At 46.9% G+C, this 20936-nt stretch overlaps 1 protein-coding gene across 4 annotated transcripts in view; it reads right to left on the bottom strand.

Annotated features, from left to right (window-relative positions):
* LOC309330893 (carbonic anhydrase 15-like) overlaps positions 1-20936 on the bottom strand; it is a 41946-nt gene that overhangs the window by 2349 nt on the left and 18661 nt on the right. Inside the window, exons 1-8 of one of the 4 annotated variants that reach the window (XM_081842830.1) lie at positions 15331-15626; positions 14892-14966; positions 14030-14065; positions 10307-10477; positions 9273-9433; positions 3820-3912; positions 2540-2606; positions 84-250 (exon numbers count right to left, since the gene is read on the bottom strand). In XM_081842830.1, coding sequence (XP_081698956.1) covers positions 84-250; positions 2540-2606; positions 3820-3912; positions 9273-9433; positions 10307-10477; positions 14030-14065; positions 14892-14966; positions 15331-15388 — 828 coding nt within the window. In that variant the 5' untranslated portion in view covers positions 15389-15626. Of the gene's footprint in view, positions 1-83; positions 251-2539; positions 2607-3819; positions 3913-9272; positions 9434-10306; positions 10478-14029; positions 14066-14891; positions 14967-15330; positions 15627-17405; positions 17577-20936 lie in introns of those variants that run through there. The other 3 variants (XM_081842831.1, XM_081842833.1, XM_081842832.1) reach the window with 3 other exon arrangements.

Here is a 20936-nt window from a genome sequence, read left to right on the forward strand (position 1 = left end):
TTTGGTTTTGGAAAGCCACAGCCTTTTTCAGCTAAAATGAGAAACAAGAGCAACATGGACATAGAAATGTTTGGTTTTCTCACCTGCGACTTGCTGATTGGGATGTTCTCTTCGAACACAGTCCATTGCACCACTTCTTCGCAGTTTGGGGTGGTGAGGGAGCCCTTGTAGCGATAATATTTGGAGAGTAAGGCCATGTTGGGGAGGAGGTTGCTCAGAGAAAACGTGGAGGCCAGCTCGACATAATCCTCTAAGCAGAGAAACAGAAACAGAGAATTGGGGTTTGGATTTGATATCCCGCTGTACCACTACCCAAAGGAGTCTCAAAGCAGCCAACATTTTCCTTTCTCTTCCTCCCCCACAACAAACACTCTGTGAGGTGAGTGAGGCTGAGAGACTTCAGAGAAGTGTGACTAGCCCAAGGTCACCCAGCAGCTGCATGTGGAGGAGCGGGGAATCGAACCCGGTTCACCAGATTACGAGTCCACTGGTCTTAGCCACTACACCACACTGGCTCTCTCACTGGAGTGTGAGGAAGGGAAATGAGAAAGCAGGTTCTCCTTCATGGAGAGCACGTGTTGCGGTGGGAGCAACCATGACATTCCCTGTTGCTGGGCGGGTTAGTTTGGGTGGCCACGGATTTGATTGGGCACCTCCAATGTTGCTGGGGAAAATTGATTGTTGCAATTTTATTTGATTGATGGGGGTGCTATATAGGTCCCTATGTGCAGCGTCGAGCTGCTTCTTTTCGCTGCGCTCATCGGATTACCCACCCACCCTCCCTTTATTTAGGGTTTGTTTGCACTGACCTTCCTAGGCCTGTCATGGGATTGTTTGCTTTGGAGCAGGGGACTGGTAGGAATTTTACCATTTGGCTGATTGGCTGGTGCCATTTGGGTTTTGCCTACTGCGTAGCAAATCGTCACAACTTGTAAGTTGCGCTTAGGCATTGGTTAATTTTTTGGTTGGTAGAGGGGATGAGGTTGGCTGTGCCTGCCCCTCCAATGCTGCTGCTGCAAGGGTATTCCATTAAAGGAATCCAGGGGCTCACCATGCTTTCGTCCGTATCCCTTACAAAGGGCTAGGGCCATGCAAGAGCCCCTGGGAGCATTTGGGGAGAGGTGCGAGCCTGGCGCCCAGCTTTTTCTCTCCTCAAAATGGCTTACCCTTACTGACTTCCGCGCAGGTGTGGTTGTCAGTTCTGTTCCTACCTCCAAGTGGGAACAGATAATCGCTAAAAAATGCCTAAGCAACCACTCACTTGGTAAAGGGTAAAGAGGACCCCTGACCATTAGGTCCAGTCGTGACCGACTCTGGGGTTGCGGCGCTCATCTCGCTTTATTGGCCGAGGGAGCCAGCGTACAGCTTCCGGGTCATGTGGCCAGCATGACTAAGTGCTTCTGGCGAACCAGAGCAGCGCACGGAAACACCGTTTACCTTCCCGCCGGAGTGGTACCTATTTATCTACTTGCACTTTGATGTGCTTTCGAGCTGCTAGGTTGGCAGGAGCTGAGACCGAGCAACAGGAGCTCACCCCGTTGTGGGGATTTGAACCGCCGACCTTCTGATCGGCAAGTCCTAGGCTCTGTGGTTTAACCCACAGCGCCACCCGTGTCACTCACTTACTGTAATTCAATAAAGTTGTGGCCAAAATTATGCCAAAAACCAAAACAAAAATGATGTGTGAACGTGTTTTTATTCAGGGTTGTCTTGGGGGTCCTCAACACGCAACTCCATTTCAAATGGAGAACGTACAGAAATGCCCTGCCGTAGGGGAAATTGCTCTGCTAAAACGTGCCTGTGAGGGGAATTCGCACTAAGATCCTGCTGGATTTTCATGAGCACTTTTATTTATTTTTAAAATAAATTGATGTGAAGGGGGAACACAAGACTACGAAAATAAGAAACTGGATTTCTGGGACGACAACGGGATATTAGCTCCGCCTAAGGCATGATGGTTAACAGCAACAACCAGTGGAAAGAAAGACATAATATCTGACAAGGAGAGGAAGAAACACCACAGACAGAATAATTGCCACACACAGGAAGAACAGAGATATAGTTTGAGTTCCTTGCTTGTAGCTTTATAAATCATTTAACATGTCAACATGAATAGAAGTTATTAATATTGCAGTTGTTGTATAAGAGATTATTATGATGACCGGAATGTAATGGAAATTAATAAGATTTTGGAGCGCAGAGATAAAGCAAATAATCAATTTATCAAATCTAGCACATGGGGGCCCACTATCTAAATGATATAATTCAGTATTTGAACAATTGGTATCAATAATTGGCATTGTTATAATGAAGCTATTATTGGATTGTAAGTGAAAACTAATAAAAATATTATTTAAAAGAAAAGAAAAGAAACTGAAATTGGTAGATTCACCCAAACTTGCTGGCATGTTGCTTTCCCTTAGGCAATAATCAATTGGTACCAAGCACAAGCAAGAGCCCCAAAAATGTATGGTGTGCATGTGGCCCTGATCCACCAAATCCAAGCATTCTAAAGGATTGCCTGAGGTTCGATGCTCACCTGCACGAGTGATATTCCTCAGGCCAGTGACGATGGTGTTGTAATTGGTATTGTCTGCATCAGATACCTGCAGTGCAAAAATCTAGTATGCATCTTTGGTGCCTGACCCATTGCAAATTCCCTTTGCCCTCAAGCTGTTACCCCTCCAGCATCAAGCAGACAAACAAAGGTAACCAAACAGGATACAGTCTCCTCCCCACGTTGTAAACATGGCCTCTGAAAACCTTGCTTCAAGTACTTCAGTTAGAATTTTGCAAATGAACCTAAATTATGGATGGATGGATGGATGGATGGATGGATGGATGATAGAGATAGATGAGAGAGAGATATATATATATGAGAGATAGATGATAGATTAGATAGATAGATAGATAGATAGATAGATAGATAGATAGATAGATAGATAGAGATAGATAGATAGACAGATAGATAGATAGATAGATAGATAGATAGATAGATAGATAGAGATAGATGATAGATAGATAGATAGATAGATAGATAGATAGATAGATAGATAGATAGATAGATAGATATAGATAGATAGAGATAGATTAGATAGATAGATGATAGATGATAGATAGATAGATAGATAGATAGATAGATAGATAGATAGATGATAGATAGATAGATAGATAGATAGATAGATAGATAGATAGATGATAGATATAGATAGAGATAGATAGATAGATAGATATAGATAGATAGATAGATAGATAGATAGATGATAGATAGATAGATAGATAGATGATAGATATAGATAGATAGATAGATAGATAGATAGATAGATAGATAGATGATAGATAGATGATCGATAGATAGATAGATAGATAGATAGAGATAGATGATAGATAGATAGATAGATAGAGATAGAGATAGATAGATAGATAGATAGATAGATAGATAGATATGATAGATAGATAGATATAGATGATAGATAGATAGATTAGATAGATAGATAGATAGATAGATAGATAGATAGATAGATAGATAGATAGATGATAGATAGATGATAGATAGATAGATAGATAGATAGATAGATGATAGATAGATAGATAGATAGATAGATAGATAGATAGATAGATGATAGATAGATAGATAGATAGATAGATAGATAGATAGATAGATACCATAGATAGATAGATAGATAGATAGATAGATAGATAGATAGATAGATACCATAGATAGATAGATAGATAGATAGATGAGAATGAACATATATGAATGTGTGTCTCCTGTAGGTACTTTAAATAACATAACAGCAGCTGCTTCTCAGGAGATACCTTAAACAAGAAGCCCAAGACAGCAAGTCCATTGGGGTGCCCTTTGGCTTCTGTGATGGTTTTGTACTTGGTGTTCATGTGAACAATGTGGAGCTGTGGAAAACAAAACGAGAGTTATTCAGAGCAACTTTGGGGATATTCATTCACTGGCAGACTTTAAAGCAGGGGAGGGGGGGTCAACTGGTAGGTCCCTGGGTGACTTGTCACAGATTGGCAAAGGGTTCCGAATCCCAATTTGCTTAACAACAAACGGGACTTTCCCCTGCCTAAATCTGGCAGCTGAAATTAAGAGAGTTGCCCAGGGGATAATTTTGTCTCAAAAGAATGCAAACTCAGTCTTGAAATCAAAGTCAAAGAGCTAGAACTGATAGAGTTGCCATATTTCAAAAAGCAAAAACCAGGACACCCCAAAAGTGTGGGAAAATTTAACTCGTCTAAGACCCAGGACAAATCCCCCCCCCCCCCGCAGGACGTAAATTACGCCTTTAAAATCCCGGTGATGTGGACATATGGCAGCCCTGAAAATAGAGCTTTCCAAACCCTGTGTCGCGACATTTGTGTGTCGGCTGCAGTGTGTAGGTGTGTCACACGAACACTCCCCACGTTCCTCCAAGGGCTGGAAAGGGGTTCGTTCTGGTTTGCTAGTAAAACTGAACTACTGTGCCGCGAAACGATGCATGTCTAAAACGTGTGTAACCAGCATGAAAAGTTTGGGAAGCTGTGGTCTAGAATGTGCTCCAAAACACCCTATTCTTTCCTTCAACTATGGTTACACTATGGGACACGGGTGGCACTGTGGGTTAAACCACAGAGCCTAGAATTTGCCGATCAGAAGGTCGGCAGTTTGAATCCCCGCGCCGGGGTGAGCTCCCGTTGCTCGGTCCCTGCTCCTGCCAATCTAGCAGTTCGAAAGCACGTCAAAGTGCAAGGACATAAATAGGTACCGCTCCGGCAGGAAGGTAAACGGCATTTACGTGCGCTGCTCTGGTTCGCCAGAAGCGGCTTAGTCATGCTGGCCACATGACCCGGAAGCTGTACGCCAGCTCCCTCAGCCAATTAAGAGATGAGCGCCGCAACCCCAGAGTCGGCCATGACTGGACCTAATAGTCAGGGGTCCCTTTACCTTTTATGGTTAGACTTAAAACACTATTTAGTAAGACTACCAAAAGAAATTTTGCCACGGCCACTGTGATATCATTAGACCTGTCGTCCAGAAGATATTTAGTATAGTAGTCTTCAGATTTACTCGGCTGATTTGCCAGTAGGGGTTTAATCAATAGATCCCTAAAAAGGTAAAGGTAAAGGACCCCTGACAGTTACGTCCAATAGTGAACGACTCTGGGGTTGTGGCACTCATCTCGCTTTACTGGCCGAGAGAGCCAGTGTTTGTCCACAGACAGCTTTTCCAGGTCATGTGGCCAGCATGACTAAGCCACTTCTGGTGAAACCAGAGCAGCGCACGGAAATGCCGCTTACTTTCCCACCGAAGCGGTACCTATTTATCTTTCACTTTGATGTGCTTTTGAACTGCTAGGTTGGCAGGAGCTGGGACCGAGCAACAAGAGCTCACCCCGTCGCAGGGATTCTATTCGCCAACCTTTCAATCGGCAAGCCCAAGGCTCAGTGGTTTAGACCCCAGCTCCACCCGGATCCCAATAGATCCCTAGTTTGCTCATATTGTCTGCAATGCAGTAGGATATGCCTCATGCAATCGACGCCCTGAATGCATACACAGAGCCTATTCTGATAAGGGATGCCTCTCAGTCTGCCATTTAGCACTTCTGATGGAAATACATTTAATCTGCCTTTGGTAAAGAGACGCCGATAAGTTGGCACAGACAGATTTCTAAGATATGCAGGAAAATTGTACCCGTAATGAATTCCTACTGCTATCGGACCACAGATAACATGAGATTGAGATTGGAGATCGCTATGTGATATGTCCCAAGCCTTTGCCTCAGAGATTCAAGGGCAGTATCATAGCCCAGATGGTACAAGACAGAAGGTGGCATTAAGACTAAACAAATATCGTCTCAGTCTCCCTGTCCCGGGGGGTTGTCTGTATGAATCTGCATTTTATTCTGAATCTATGTTACTGGTTTTTGGACCACAATAAAGATTATTCTTCTTCTTATCATTATTTACCGTATTTTTCGCTCCATAAGACACACTTTTTCCCTCCTAAAAAGTAAGGGGAAATGTGTGTGCATCTTATAGAGCAAATGCAGGTGGGAGGCAGGCAGGAAAAGCCCCCAAGAGCCGCACACACGCTCCGTGCGGCTCTTGCAGGCTTTTCCCCAGGAGGGAAAAGGGACTGACTGACAGCCTCAGTCCCTTCTCCCACCTCGTAGAAACGCCCGCAGGAGCCGCACACACTTTAAAGAGCGCACGGCTCTTGCTTGCTTTTGTGGGAGGTGGAGGAAGGGGCAGAGGGCAGCCCCTCAGTCCCTTCCCCCACCTCCCGGAAAAGCCCCCAAGAGCAGCACTCCCTTTCACTAGCTGCGTGGAGCGTGTGTGGGGCTCTTGGGGGCTTCTCCCTCCTGGGGAAAAGTCTGCAAGCGCCGCACACACGTTCCACGCGGCTCGTGAAAGTGAGCGCTGAGCAGAGCCTGGCTGTGATGGCCTGGGAATCTGATTCAGAAGCTGAACCTGAGGAGTCCCAGCCTGCACAGGAGTCCCCGCCTCCAGGGCCGGCTGAGCCAGGGCAGGGCCTTGAATCTGAAGAGCCTGCACCTGTGCTGGATCCTCAGGAGCAGACACCAGGTGTATCCACTCTGGCTCCGGAGGTGATTGAGGACCCATTGCCTGCAGGTGCACCTCTCCCAGCCCTGTCAGGGGAAGGTGAGTCTCCCCCTGGGTCCAGTAACCCTCCAGCCTCTCCTGAGCTGCAGAGGCTCAGGGCAGAGAGGCAGAGGGAACTAAGTGCTCTCAGGAGGAGAGCTCGCCTTAAGGCCAGGAGAGGCGGGTCACCTGTGGACCGGGACTCAGAGGAGATAAAGGCCAGTCAGCCCAGTCCCAGGTTGCAGGAGCAACGTAGTTGGAAACCTGTTTCCGCCAGCACCCAGACCTGTTCTTCCGGAGTTCCCAACCACACCTGGCTTCTTGCTTTGGACCCCACTTCGCCCTTGATGGACAGTCTCCAGACCCTTGACCCAGGACCAGACTCTGACCACGCCTCTCGGTAACCGCCCCCCCCCCCGGGTCCATCACACTGGGATGCATACAGGCTGTGCTCAGCACTCCCTTAAAAAAAAAATAAAATTCTTGCATTCCCCTTCTAAAAACTAGGTGCGTCTAACGGTCAGGTGTGTCTTATGGGGCAACAGATATGGCGGTAGTAGTCACGGAGAATCCTGGGAATGGTGGTTTGTTAAGAGCACTGAGATCACAGAGCTGCAACTCCCAGCACCCTTAACAAATGACAGTTCCCAGGATGCTCCATGACTGTGAAAGGGACATCATGGTATGAGCGTATGGGTTGGACGGGACCTATATGTCTTTTACCCCTTCTCTCGCCACTTCCACTATCTCTGCGGAATTTCTCTGTGCGTGATTATGTAGACCGATACCACTTCCATGGCACTATTATGGCATTTGACATGCTGTCCCCAAAATGGCCGATTGTAACTCTAAGGTAAAAACAAAACACCTCATTATATTTTTACAACCTGTTTTCATACTCTGTATTTAACAGTTAAAGATAATCGAAATGATAGGACTAGTTGCCTGTAATCATCCCAGAGCCGCCTTCTTTTTTTAAAATAATGAAAAAGAACCCTTTCATGTCATCCTCATTTCAGCTATCATGGCGAATGGCTGGTTTGTCCATCGTTTAGCAAGATCAAAGGTGGAAGGGCCAGGGGTCTTGCCTAATTAGTAGCTTCTTGCTAAATATAATACAGAGAGCTGATTTAGGGTTATTCACTGTACGCCATTTAATGGAGTGGCTGTTCCCTATTCCAACAAACAATATCAGAACCGTGTCTCCACTTCTACCCTGAAGGTTGGAGACAGATCAATTTCTGAATAGATCAGTCTTGGAAAATTGGAGGTGGTGTGGTTATGGGGGTCATTTCAGGCACTGTATTTCTTGATTTTATTTTATTGTACTACAGGGGTACCTCGGGTTACATACGCTTCAGGTTACAGAGTCCGCTAACGCAGAAATATTACCTCGGGTTAAGAACTTTGCTTCAGGATGAGAACAGAAATCGTGCTCCGGCGGCGCGGCGGCAGCAGAAGGCCCCATTAGCTAAAGTGGTGCTTCAGGTTAAGAACAGTTTCAGGTTGAGAACGGACCTCCGGAACGAATTAAGTACTTAACCCGAGGTACCACTGTACTGTATTTTTGTTTTGTTTTACACGAACCTCTTTGAGCATAGATGTACTTGGGGAAAATGTGGCCTACGACTGTGATTATGAGTAAAAACACATTCGCACCACAGATTTACGGCACAATTTTTACTTATTTCTTGCATTTATACACCCCCCTTTTCCTCCAAGGAGCTCAAGGTGGTACATGTGGTTTGTCCCTCCCCATTTTAAGCTCACAACAACCCTGCAAGGGGTGTTAAGCTGAGAGGCAGTGACTGGCTCAAGACCACCTGGTGAGCTTAATGACTGAGTGGGGATTTGAACCCAGGTCTCCCAGGCCCTAGTCCAACACTCTAACCACCACACCACATTGGCTTTCACAAGTATACAGTTTCAAACAGTCATGGCTTCCACCAAAGAATTCTGGGAAGTGTGGTTTGTTAAGGGTGCTGAGAGTTGTTAGGTGCCCCCTATTCCCCTCACAGAGCCATAGTTCCAATTGTTCCCTGGAAAGGTTAAAAAAAGGTAAATCCCTGGACAGTTGAGTCCAGTCAAAGATGACTATGAGGTTGTGGCGCCCATTTTGCTTTCAGGCTGAGGGAGACGGCATTTGTCCACAGACAGATTTCCGGGTCATGTGGCCAGCAGGACTAAACCGCTTCTGGCACAATGGGACACTGCAGCGGAAGCCAGAGTGCATGGAAATGCCATTTACCTTCCCACCACAGTAGTACCTATTTATCTACTTGCACTGGCGTGCTTTCACACTGCTTGGTTGGCAGGAGCTGGAACAGAGCAACGGGAGCTCACCCCATCGCGGGGATTCACTGACCTTCTGACTGGCAAGCCCAAGAGATCAATGTTTTAGACCACAGCGCCACCCTGGGAAGAGGGAGGGATTGTTAAACCAGTCTGAGAACTGTTGATCTGTGAGGGAACAGGGGTCTCTCCTAACAACTCTCAGTGCACTTAATGAACCTCATCTCCCAAAATTCTCTGGTGGAAGCCATGACTATTGAAAATAGTATCCTAGTGATTTTAATGTATAGTGTGAACGTGGGTTATGACTATTCTAGGTGGGGCCTTTTCAATGCCGCACGACATTGCTAAGAAAATCAAAGTTGGGAAGCTCAATGTACCTCCATTGGGTACTGCTGACCATCAACGGTGTGCTCTGAGCCATTTCGACTGAGGTCCCCCCAGTGGAAGTGGAAATTCAAGGCCCGGTACGTGTCCTGAAGTCCTCCTTTGGTGATGTTAATTTGATCTGCAGCAGATGCTCCATCTAGGTTCATGACAACTGCCAAGGAGGCCCGGTCAAAAAGAGAGAGTTCAGAGACAGACAGTACTACACTAATGCAACACAAGACCTTAGAAAGGTTCTCTAAACCTGCATTAGAAAACACTTGGCCCAAGGTTATTTATGTATGCTATTACTGCAGCCCGTGCTTTGTTAGCCCCAAAATGGAAAGCGAGCGAGGTTCCAACCAAAGAAGAATGGCAACTCAAGTTGAGACTTAACATATAGAATAAGAGAACAAGAAGAACATACGTTTAGAGAAGATTGGAAAATGTTTATTGAATATATGGGGGAAATTGTGTACACTTAAAAATGTTGGCAGCATTAAAATAAATTCAACAGTGTAAATGAGTTTTGATGGATGTAATAATGGAATACTGAATGGTATAGTTTCTGTAAAATTTGCAGGGATTTATGATATGTAAAATGAACCATGGAAAGAGAAGAAGGGATGTCATTGATATCTTAAGGATGCAAAAATGAGTACTATATAGAAAACACTTGGCCCACATTCACACCAGACCTTTAAATCACTGTGATGCCACGTTAAACAGTCATGGCTTTGCCCAAAGAATTTTGGGAGCTGTGGTTCAATAAGTGTGCTGAAAGTTGTTAAGAGACCTCCTTTTCCCCTCAGTTTCCAGAGTTCCCAGAAAAGTGGGATTGATAGTTGAACCACTCTGTGAATTGTAGCTCTGGGAGGGAATTAGGTATCTCCTAACAACTCTCAGCACCCATAACAAGCTACAGCTCCCAGAATTCTTTGGGGGAAGCCATGACTGTTGAACGTGTTCTCATCGTGCTTTAAATGTATGGTGTGAATGTGGACTTGGAAAACATCTCAAGAAGAAGCTGTGTCCTCTCCATGCCCACCTGAGTGTCCATCGTTTATCAGTCTCCACCTGCCAGGAGGCGCCTGGTCGTAGCCTTCAAACAAGATCTCGTCGAGGTTCCTGTCTCGTTGAGTTTTCCTCCTGTCGATGTTAATGGGCGACTGGTTCTCTCCCCCACAGGTTATCATGATGTCCTTCCAGTGCAAAGGACCTAAGGAGAAGGGAAGAGTGAGGTAGAAAGGAAGAGATGGGCCCAAAGGCAGATGAAATCCTTACTCTACAAAGGGTGGAGAAGCAAAGCTTCTTGTCAGAAGGAAGGTGAGGGAAACTTTTGGCCTTCCAGGGACAACTTGATCACAGAAGAAGAAGAAGAAGAAGAAGAAGAAGAAGAAGAAGAAGAAGAAGAAGAAGAAGAGTTTCGATTTGATATCCCGCTTTATCACTACCCAAAGGAGCCTCAAAGCGGCTAACATTCTCCTTTCCCTTCCTCCCCCACAACAAACACTCTGTGAGGTGAGTGGGGCTGAGAGACTTCAAAGAAGTGTGACTGGCCCAAAGTCACCCAACAGCTGCATGTGGAGGAGTGGGAACGCGAACCCGGTTCACCAGATTACGAGTCTATCGCTCTTAACCACTACACCACACTGGCTCTCCAGTAGCCCATTCATTGGTAACCTCAAGGCTGGATGACTGCAATGGACTCTATGTGGGGCTATCCCTGGGCCTGGTGCAGAATGTGATTGTCAGGGACTGGGCAGAGGAGGAATGGTGGAGACCCCCTCCCCATCCTGACCCTTCCAGGGGGGAGGAAGAGGAAGGCAGTATAGATTGACAACAGGGGTTTGAGGGAGGTCACAGCTCAGAGGCAGATGAGGGGAAAAGTTGGGAAATAATGGGAGAGCCAGAACAACACCCAGCTGACACCTTGTCATTAGAAAGCATCCCAGACCCTCCATCTCCCAGAACCTGGCGAGCCTTAAAAGTAGGAGAGCAAAGAGCTCAAAGACAGAGGGAATGTAGCCGCACCCGTAGAGGAGATGAATGAGGACGTGGGAGAGATGGAGGGTGGAGATTTACTCTTGACAACGCCATTATCCAAGAGGCTGGGTTCTATAGCCTCTCTCTGTAAAGACTGAAATAAAAAAGGACAATAAGAAACTTTTCCTTGTCTTATACTTTCCTGGGCATCCAGCCGGCAGCCACTGACAGCATCCTGACCGTGATGAACATAATGGGGCAGCTGGCTGAGTACTTGTGACACCATTGTTCAGGGGCGCTGAGTAGTGGAGGCCAGGGGGCCTGGGCTCCCCAAAAATTTCAAATCAAAGGGCTGGCCGGCCCCCCAGGTTCTGCAGCGGCCATGCACACACACCACAGGGTGTGCTCGCATTATGCGGTCAAGCCGTGGGGCATCCGCATGGCACATCAGCACGCCCCGCAGCATGTGCAACTGACGTCAGCACACTGCGGCTGTGGCAGTGGCAGCAGGTGATGCATTCCTTGGAGTCCACATCTGTTTCCCCCGGGAATCCTGCCACCCGAGGCGGTCACCTGACCTCCCCTCAAGGGTGGACCGCTCCTGCATGGCTGGAACGAAGATAAGAGTCTCATCCGTTGCTCTTCTTCCCCTGGTCCCACCACTTAGCACTGGCCTGCGGCTCCTGGAAGGTTTCCCAGAAGGGAATGCAGTCCTCGAATTGGAAACGGCTTCCCCCTGCACCTGAGTTAAATGGAGGCTATTTGTATCGATTAAAATCAACACCTCCGCCAGCAAACGTCTGCTACGCAGATGCCTCAGCCAACACGCTCATTAGTCTCTTTGTTCTTCCTTCCTCGCCTCCTGCCGCCAACGGGAGATGCCCTCTGGCTGAGCTGACCTTCATTAATAATCACGAAGCAGGGCTTTTTCTTATTTATAATTCAGCAGGGTTTCCTCGCCGGACCTATCTTTAGTCTGACAGGATAAACGAGCTATTTTGGTGTGCATTATCGCCTCTGAAGACCAACAGCAATTCCATTCCAAATTCCTATTTATATCCACCTTCTCTCAAGGCATCCCTGGATTGGTTACAGCTCAGGGGCAGAATATATACATATATTGTGAGTGCACAGCATTCCTACTTTACAGAGGACTGTTATGAGAAGGGATGTAGCTCAGTGCTGCACATCTGTCTTGCATGCAGAAGGACTCGGGTTCAATCCGCATCATATTTAGGTAGCACCTTTTGCCTGAAACCCTTAGGTAGGCTGGACCAGTGTTATTTTTCTAGAAAAAGGGGTGCCAGAACTCACCAAGGGAATGGCAATGGCGCCCACCTGAGAGGTGCCAGAACTGAGTTCCAGTGAATTCCTGCTGAAAAAAGCTCTGGACTGGACACCATTTGTACCCACGTCTTTCTGCCACATAAGACCCCTCTATGATTCTTCAGTTGTTCTGAGAGATAATGTCAGGGACTGGGCAGAGGAAGAGGAATGGTGGAGACCCCCTCCCCATCCTGACCCTTCCAGGGAGGAGGAAGAGGAAGACAGTATAGATTGACAACAAGGGGTTTGAGGGAGGTCACAGCTCAGAGGCAGATGAGGGGGAAAGTTGGGAAATCATGGAAGAGGAGGAGGCAGAAGCAGAATGGCAGCTGGCTGACACAATGTCTTTAGAAAGTATCCCAGACCCTCCATCGCCCAGAACCCGGCGAGCCTTAAAAGTAGGAGAGCAAAGAGCTCAAAGACAGAGGGCACATAGAAGCAGCCGTAGAAGTGACGAATGAGGAAGTGGGAGAGATGGAGGGTGGAGGTTCACTCGGGACAACGCCATTATTCAAGGGGCTGGGTTCTATAGCCTCTCTCTGTAAAGATTGAAATAAAGAAAGGACGGTAAGAAATTTTTCCTTGTCTTTATAATTTACTAGCCAACCAGCTTGGAGCCTCTGGGAGCATCCTGGAAGGTTCCTGCAGCCAGTCAGAAGCCGTGATTTGGACTTTTGGAACGGATTCCGTTCGACTTCCAAGGTGTGACTGTATACAGTGGTACCTTGGTTCTCGAACGTAATCCATTCCAGAAGTCCGTTCGACTTCCAAAAATGTTCAAATACCAAGGCACGGCTTCCGATTGGTCTGGTGCCCCAGAAACAATAGCCTACAACCGCACTGGACATTCGGCTTCTGAAAAACATTTTTGAACCAGAACACTTACAGTACTTCCAGGTTTGAGGCGTTTGGGTTCTGATTTGTTCATCAACTAAGCCATTTGAGAACCAAGGTTTGTGTGTGTGTGTGTGTGTGTGTGTGTGTGTGTGTGTGTAATTTTTATAAGTTTTCAATTACAATCCATGGAAAGGGATTCTTTTAACCTCCAGTTTGCTAGTAAAACTGAATTATTAAGTTTTATGAAATGATGCAAAAGTGAATTACTGTGTCGCAAAATGATGCATGTCGAAAAAGTGTGTCACCAACATGGAAAGTTTGGAAAGCTCCAAGCTAGACCAAGAGGCCTGGAGGACATAGCTGGGGCTGATGGGAGTTGTGGTCCAAAACATCTTTTGGGGCCCCAGGTTGAGGGGAAACTGTCTTAGGGCCCAGACACCCCATGCATTTAAAGCACATTTGATGCACGTGACTTCTATCCCAGAAACCCAGGGACTGTCATTTGCCCTGCACAGAGCTACACTTCGCATCCCCCTTAACAGACTATATTTCCCATGGCTCTTTGGGGAAGAAATGGAAGTGCAGACAGAGAAAAACTGAAAACCTCATTTCAAGTACTTACCACACTTAGGATCTTGTGAATCGTAACACCAGGTACCTGGATTAGAGGGCATGGGAGGGATGAAGAAAGAAAACGTGTAAGCTGATCGGAAGGGAAGAACCAGTCAAGAACCAGGACCTGCATATCCAATGGAGGGGGGGGGGTGGACAAGACATGCATTCTCCAACGAAACAAACCAAAGGATCATAGAGCTGGGAAAGGTGCAGAAAAGGGCATTGATTTCTGGGAGATATTCTGCTGCGAAATCGCGTGAGGTCACAGCAACCAAAATAGCCATCATTCCCTCGCAATAAAAAATGGGGTGTCCCATTTCCCCCCGCCCAGGAATTTTGCAGGATATGCCTGGAATCTGGCTCAGAAGCAACCTATGGGTTCTAAATGAAACCCCAGTCAGGAATCTTGAAGAAGAAGAAGAAGAGTTTGGATTTGATATCCCGCCTTTCACTCCCTTTAAGGAGTCTCAAAGCGGCTAACATTCTCCTTTCCCTTCCTCCCCCACAACAAACACTCTGTGAGGTGAGTGGGGCTGAGAGACTTCAAAGAAGTGTGACTGGCCCAAGGTCACCCAGCAGCTGCATGTGGAGGAGCGGAGACACGAACCCGGGTCCCCAGGTTACAAGACTACCGCTCTTAACCACTACACCACACTGGCTCTTTGTTTCAGAGCACTTGACTGGACCGTTAAGTTTTCGGCCGGAATATTTTCATAGGCCGTTCATTACATACATACACACACACACACACACACACACACACACACACACACACGGTCTCCTAAATCCCCCCCCCCAAATCTTCAGTCATGCTCCTTTCTCCGCTTGTAATGTCCAAACCTCCCCCAAGCCAGCATGCGAAACCATACCTGCTCCTTTCCTCTTGGGGCCTGCAGCAGTAAGAGAAAGGAGAAGCAGAGAGAGAAGTAAATATGAAAAGGGACCTCTAGAAGAGAGCTAATAGGATGCAGGTGGCGCTGTGGGTTAAACCATAGAGCCTAGGACTTGCCGATCAGAAGGTCGGTGGTTCGAATCCCCGCGACAGGGTGAGCTCCTGTTGCTCGGTCCCTGCTCCTGTCAACCTAGCAGTTCGAAAGCACGTCAAAGTGCAAGTAGATAAATAGGTACCGCTCCAGCGGGAAGGTAAACGGCGTTTCCGTGTGCTGCTCTGGTTCGCCAGAAGCACTTAGTCATGCTGGCCACATGACCCGGAAGCTGTACGCTGGCTCCCTCGGCCAATAAAGCGAGATGAGCGCCGCAACCCCAGAGTTGGCCACGACTAGACCTAATGGTCAGGGGCCCCTTTACCTTTAGTAGAGAGCTCCCTTGATCTGATGCTTGGATTGGAAAAGGTTCTGTGCCTCATTTCCTCGGGTGTCTCTCAGCCCATGCCAGGGATGGAACCTGGGACCTTCTTCCTGCAAATCAGAAGCTCCGTCCCTGAGCTATGAGCCTTCCCTTAAAAAGAAACTGTCTTATACTGAGTCAGGCCATTGGTCTTTCTAGTTCGGGGCTGGCTACAGCCTCAGCCCAGTATACCTGACAGAGCATCCAGTGGCAAAGCAAAGTTGGGTGGTACCTGGTGTAGAAAATTTCTTGTCACATTGGGGGGGGGGGAAATTGCCTGCAAAACTGGTTTGACTTTACAGTGGTACATACGCTTCAGGTTACATACGCTTCAGGTTACAGACTCTGCTAACCCAGAAATAGTACTCTGGTTAAGAACTTTGCTTCAGGATGAGAACAGAAATCGTGCTCCGGCGGTGCGGCAGCAGCAGGAGGCCCCATTGGCTAAAGTGGTGCTTCAGGTGAAGAACAGTTTCAGGTGAAGAACAGACCTCCGGAACGAATGAAGTACCTAACCCGAGGTACCACTGTATTGCATACTTTTGAGGGGAGCCAGAGTTGTTGAGCTTCTTTTTAATGGAGATCATGTGCCTTATGACAAGGAGGCTGCCTGCAGCTCTACAGCTGAGGGGAAGTGTCTCTCCCACAGATTCTCTCACAGACTCTCTCTCACAGATGTTCAGTGCCGCACAACATTTTGTCACCACCCTCGGAGGTGGCACCCGGAGCGGACAGCACCCACCTTGCTCCGCCCCTGGGAGCATCTTCACCCCCATCGTTCTGCCCAGACACTGAGGTCTTCCTCTGATGGCCTTCTGGCAGTTCCCTCGCTGTGAGAAGTGAAGTTACAGGGAACCAGGCAGAGGGCCTTCTCGGTGGTGGCACCCGCCCTGTGGAACACCCTTCCACCAGATGTCAAGGAAATAAACAACGACCTGACTTTTATAAGACATCTGAAGACAGCCCTGTATCGGGAAGCTTTAAATGTTTGATGCTTTATTATGCTTTTAATTCTGTTGGGAGCTGCCCAGAGTGGCTGGGGAAACCCAGCCAGATGCGTGGGGTATAAATTTATTATTATTATTATTATTATTATTATTATTATTATTATACACCGACCGGCAGCAGCTCCCCATGATTTTAGGCAGGGGTCGTTCCCAGCCCTACCTGGAGGTGCCAGGAATTGAACCTGGGATCTTCTGACACCAGGAAGAACTTTCTGAGGATAAGAGCTGTTTGACTATGGAACAGACTCCCTCAGGCAGTTGTGGACTCTCCTTCATTGGCGCTTTTTAAGCAGCAGTTGGGTGGCCATCTGTCATGGATGCTTTAGTTGAGATTCCTGCATTGCAGGGGGTTTGGACTAGAGCAGGGGTCAGCAAACTTTTTCAGCAGGGGGCTGGTCCACTGTCCCTCAGAGCTTGTGGGGGGCTGGACTATATTATTGGGGGAGGGAAATGAACGAATTCCTATGCCCCACAAATAACCCAGAGATGCATTTGAAATAAAAGGACACATTCTACTCATGTAAAAACACGCTGATTCCCTGACCGTCCACGGGCTGGATTCAGAAGGCGATTGGGCTGGATCCAGCCCCCAGGCCTTAGTTTGCCTACCCATGGACAAGAGGACCCTTTGGTCCTTTTCAAATTCCATGATTCTGTGACTGCAAAGCAGAACTTTTGCCACTGAGCTACAGCCTCCCCCTGATCGTAAAGAACCAACCAGCCACATAATTGTACTGTCCCTCTTCATTTTGGTGGGATGACCAAATGGAGGGTGGTTCTCTATATATCTGTGGTGTCTCGGGTTCAGTGAAGCATGTTAATGCAGCTCCCCAGAGGAATTCAAAGTGGGCTGGAGAAAGAACAGCGAGGCATCAATTAAGGACTTGATGGATTGCCACCAAGAATGCACAGTGATTAATCTCCATGCATCGTGCTTTGGGGAGAGTGATCCCTCAAGTTGTTTCTCAGAGGATAAAGTCAGGTCCAACTTCATTGCACACTATCAGAAATCGTCAGGGATGAACCAACCGGCATTGTGTGGGTGGGGAGTTGTCACAAGAGACCCTCCAAGTCTCCCCATTTCACAGGGAGGTCCCTGATTCAGAGAAGGCGTCCTGGTTTCTGATTTGATTCCGGAATGTCCCACATTTCCTTAGGATGTCCCTGTTTTCATTGGAGAAATGTTGGAGGGTATGGAGTTATCTGTCCCCCAAGCCGTCTGAAGGCAATCCTGTATAGGGAACTTAAAAAAAAAAAAAGTTTAATGTTTTATTATGTTTTTATATATGTTGGAAGCTGCCCAGAGCAGCTGGGGCAACCCAGTAAGATGTGTGGGTTATAAATAGAAAAATTATCATGATGGAATGGGGCGTCCCTATTTTCATTGGAGAAACGTTGGAGGGTATGTCAGAATGATCCAAGTAATTTAAGGCCAGCATCCAGGGCTAAAGGCTAGCTCATAAAAATATAGAACAATTCTATTGCGATTGATCCGTTTCAAATCACCAGACTTCCAGAACGGGAGGTAGAGTGAAATACACACAAACAAACACACACACACACACACACACACACACACTCCTAATGTGAAATGATCTCTAAGCAGGGATGTGTTGGGGGACAGGAGAGAGAGCCCATGTCTGAAAAATGTCTCATTTGGGGCCCTAATTGTGTAGAAAGAAGGACTGGGTCGTAGGTAATTGATTTTATTTATATATGAAATCGGGGGTAGGGGAGAGAATCTGCTCAAATAGTCTTTTTCCAAGCTGATACAGTGGTATCTCAGGTTACATACGCTTCAGGTTATATATGCTTCAGGTTACAGACTCTGCTAACCCAGAAATATTACCTCAGGTTAAGAACTTTGCTTCAGGTTGAGAACAGAAATCATGCGGCGGCGGCACAGCAGCAGCGGGAGGCTCCATTAGCTAAAGTGGTGCTTCAGGTTAAGAACAGTTTCAGGTTAAGTACGGACCTCCGGAACGGATTAAGTAGGTAACCAGAGGTACCACTGTATAGAAAAATAGGGGTGGTTGGCTTTTGCTGCCCAACTCCCCAAGGGGCTGAATCCCCCTAAGTCCATGATCGCTCAGAGATGAATGGATGGAGGCAGGAGGCAGTGAATGCAAGGGAGATATTTATTTTTCTCTTGCCTCCCTCCCCTCCTTACAAGGAGGCAAGAGAGACCCAGAACCAAGAAGAAACATCTCTTTTAAGGGTTTGCATTTTGGCGTGGAGAAGAAGCACATCCCCTCTACAAAGAGTCAGAAATTACATCACACATAAAGTGGGGTTGCTGTGGCTGAGGCAGGCCAAGGTGTGATGTTCCTGAAGATTTGGCAAGTTTCACACAGTTCCAGACACAGTTTACACAAAACATTAGCATTTGATAAGAAATTTGGGATGCCTGTCAAATGTCCCTCAGTATAGAACATCTGGGCAAACAATGATAATTAATACAAAGGAGGTTCATAGATATAGAAGAGGAATCCCTTCAGGAACGTCCCCTGACTGCTATCTGCCTATCTGTTCTCAGGCAAGGAGGGCTAAGGAGGCAGATGAAATATTGAAAGTCTTTAGGAGAGTCAAGGTGGCTTTGGGATTGCTCTCCCGTACTATTTTAGACATGTAGCTTATATACTTATGTATATCTGTTTGCCTTGTGCAATTATCAACATTTATTCTATATTTGAGACCTTAGAATTCCTATAACAGTACTATTTTGCCTCAACTTCTTATCAAGTCTGCTGCCAGTCTCTCTAATTTAGCTCCATTCTCTGTTTTAGTTGGCCATTCTCAGGGAGACAGTATATTTGGAAGCAATTAATATTCGGGCTGCCAGGGCTGGCCCAGCCGTGATGTAGGGTGAAGCAGCCATCTCAGGCAGCAGTGAGATCTCATGGAGGGTGAGAGATCTCGAAAGATCTCAGTGAGATCTCACTGGAAATTGGAGGTGGAAGTGGCGCAGTGGGGACGCCGGTGGAGGCAGGTAGCATGGTTGCAGTGCCAGCGACAGAGGGGCTTTCACTTCAAGCGGCAAAATGGGACATTGCAATCCCTGTCCGCTGCTCATAAACTATCAAATAATCTCCGATGAGTTTATGGCAGCCACAGGGGTTGCAACTGGCCTACTTTGCAAGGCTGTTGTGCAAGGAAGCGGACTGTCCTAGTCTCCCCCTTCCATTATATGATGAACCTTGGGCCCAGCAGCCAAATATGGCCCCTGAGGCCTCTCCATTTGGCCACATTCCTCCTCAGATATACATCATCATTGTATGCTTTCGACTGGCTAGAATGTGCCTTTGAACTCTGCTCACGCCTCTTGCCTGCCTGTATGGAGGAGGGAGAATGACTGCGTACAGAAACATTAATTGCTTTGCGAACTTTTTCCTCTGGGCCAGCCCCCATATGGCCCCTGGAAGGTTGCCTGGACAGATATGTGGCCCCCAGGCCACCACAAAAAGTCCTCCCACCATTAACAGCCACCTGTCCCATTAAAACCAAACTCATTCCCTTTCTTAAAGGCCCTTTTAATGCCTTCTTTCGGACTCTTCAAAGGGAGCGACAAATCTGCCCACTCCTTAAATTCAAACATTCAGACTCCTCCTGGATTATTATTTTTTATCTGGGTTGATTTATTTATTTATTTATTTTTGCTTTCATCTTCTGTCTATTAATAATAGATCTGAAGAGCCTGTATTTTATTTAGCCAAGAGAATCTCTTGTTCGGCATTCAATATTTGCTTTTCTCTTCTAATTATCCCTGGAACCTGCCTGCGTTTGTTTTCCTAGCGTCCCCTTTGCAAACTGGTTGCATACAGTTGTGTGTGTGTGTGTGTTTCTCCCCCTTCTTTTCTTTACATCTCCTCTTAACCGGGTGCCCTTTGCCGGGTGTTTACGTCAGATTCCATCAAAATGAAATTCCGCTAGAGTTACCCTTCCAGCTACTCTTTAAATATTTCCACAATATGGGTCCCTGTCAAGACTCATGAGATCTGGCCTTATTATTTCTTCCAGAAAAGCACTTAACATTTTATAGCTCCAGACCCAGAAGAAATACAGTGGTTTTATGTTTCAGCGGGGAATTATTTAAAATGTGTAGAATAATGCAAAGAAAACTCTCTTGTGTTTGCTTGCCTCTGTCCCAAGCCTTATCCTCCACAAATGTGCCTAATCTTCACTTTAAAAGCCATGCACGTTGGTGACCCCCATTGCAGGCGTGAATTCTGTGTGATGTGAATCAGGACACCTGATGCATAGATAAAGGTAAAGGGACCCCTGACCATTAGGTCCAGTCGTGGCCGAGTCTGGGGTTGCAGAGCTCATCTCGCTTTATTGGCCGAGGGAGCAGCGTACAGCTTCTGAGTCATGTGGCCAGCATGACTAAGCTGCTTCTGACGAACCAGAGCAGCGCACGGAAACGCCGTTTACCTTCCCGCTGTTTATCTACTTGCACTTTGACGTGCTTTCGAACTGCTGGGTTGGCAGGAGCAGGGACCGAGCAACGGGAGCTCACCCTGTTGTGGAGATTTGAACCGCCGATCTTCTGATCGGCAAGTC

Source organism: Podarcis erhardii, assembly GCF_964252035.2.
Source record: "Podarcis erhardii genome assembly, chromosome: 15".
In the NCBI taxonomy this organism is placed as follows: Eukaryota; Metazoa; Chordata; class Lepidosauria; order Squamata; family Lacertidae; genus Podarcis; species Podarcis erhardii.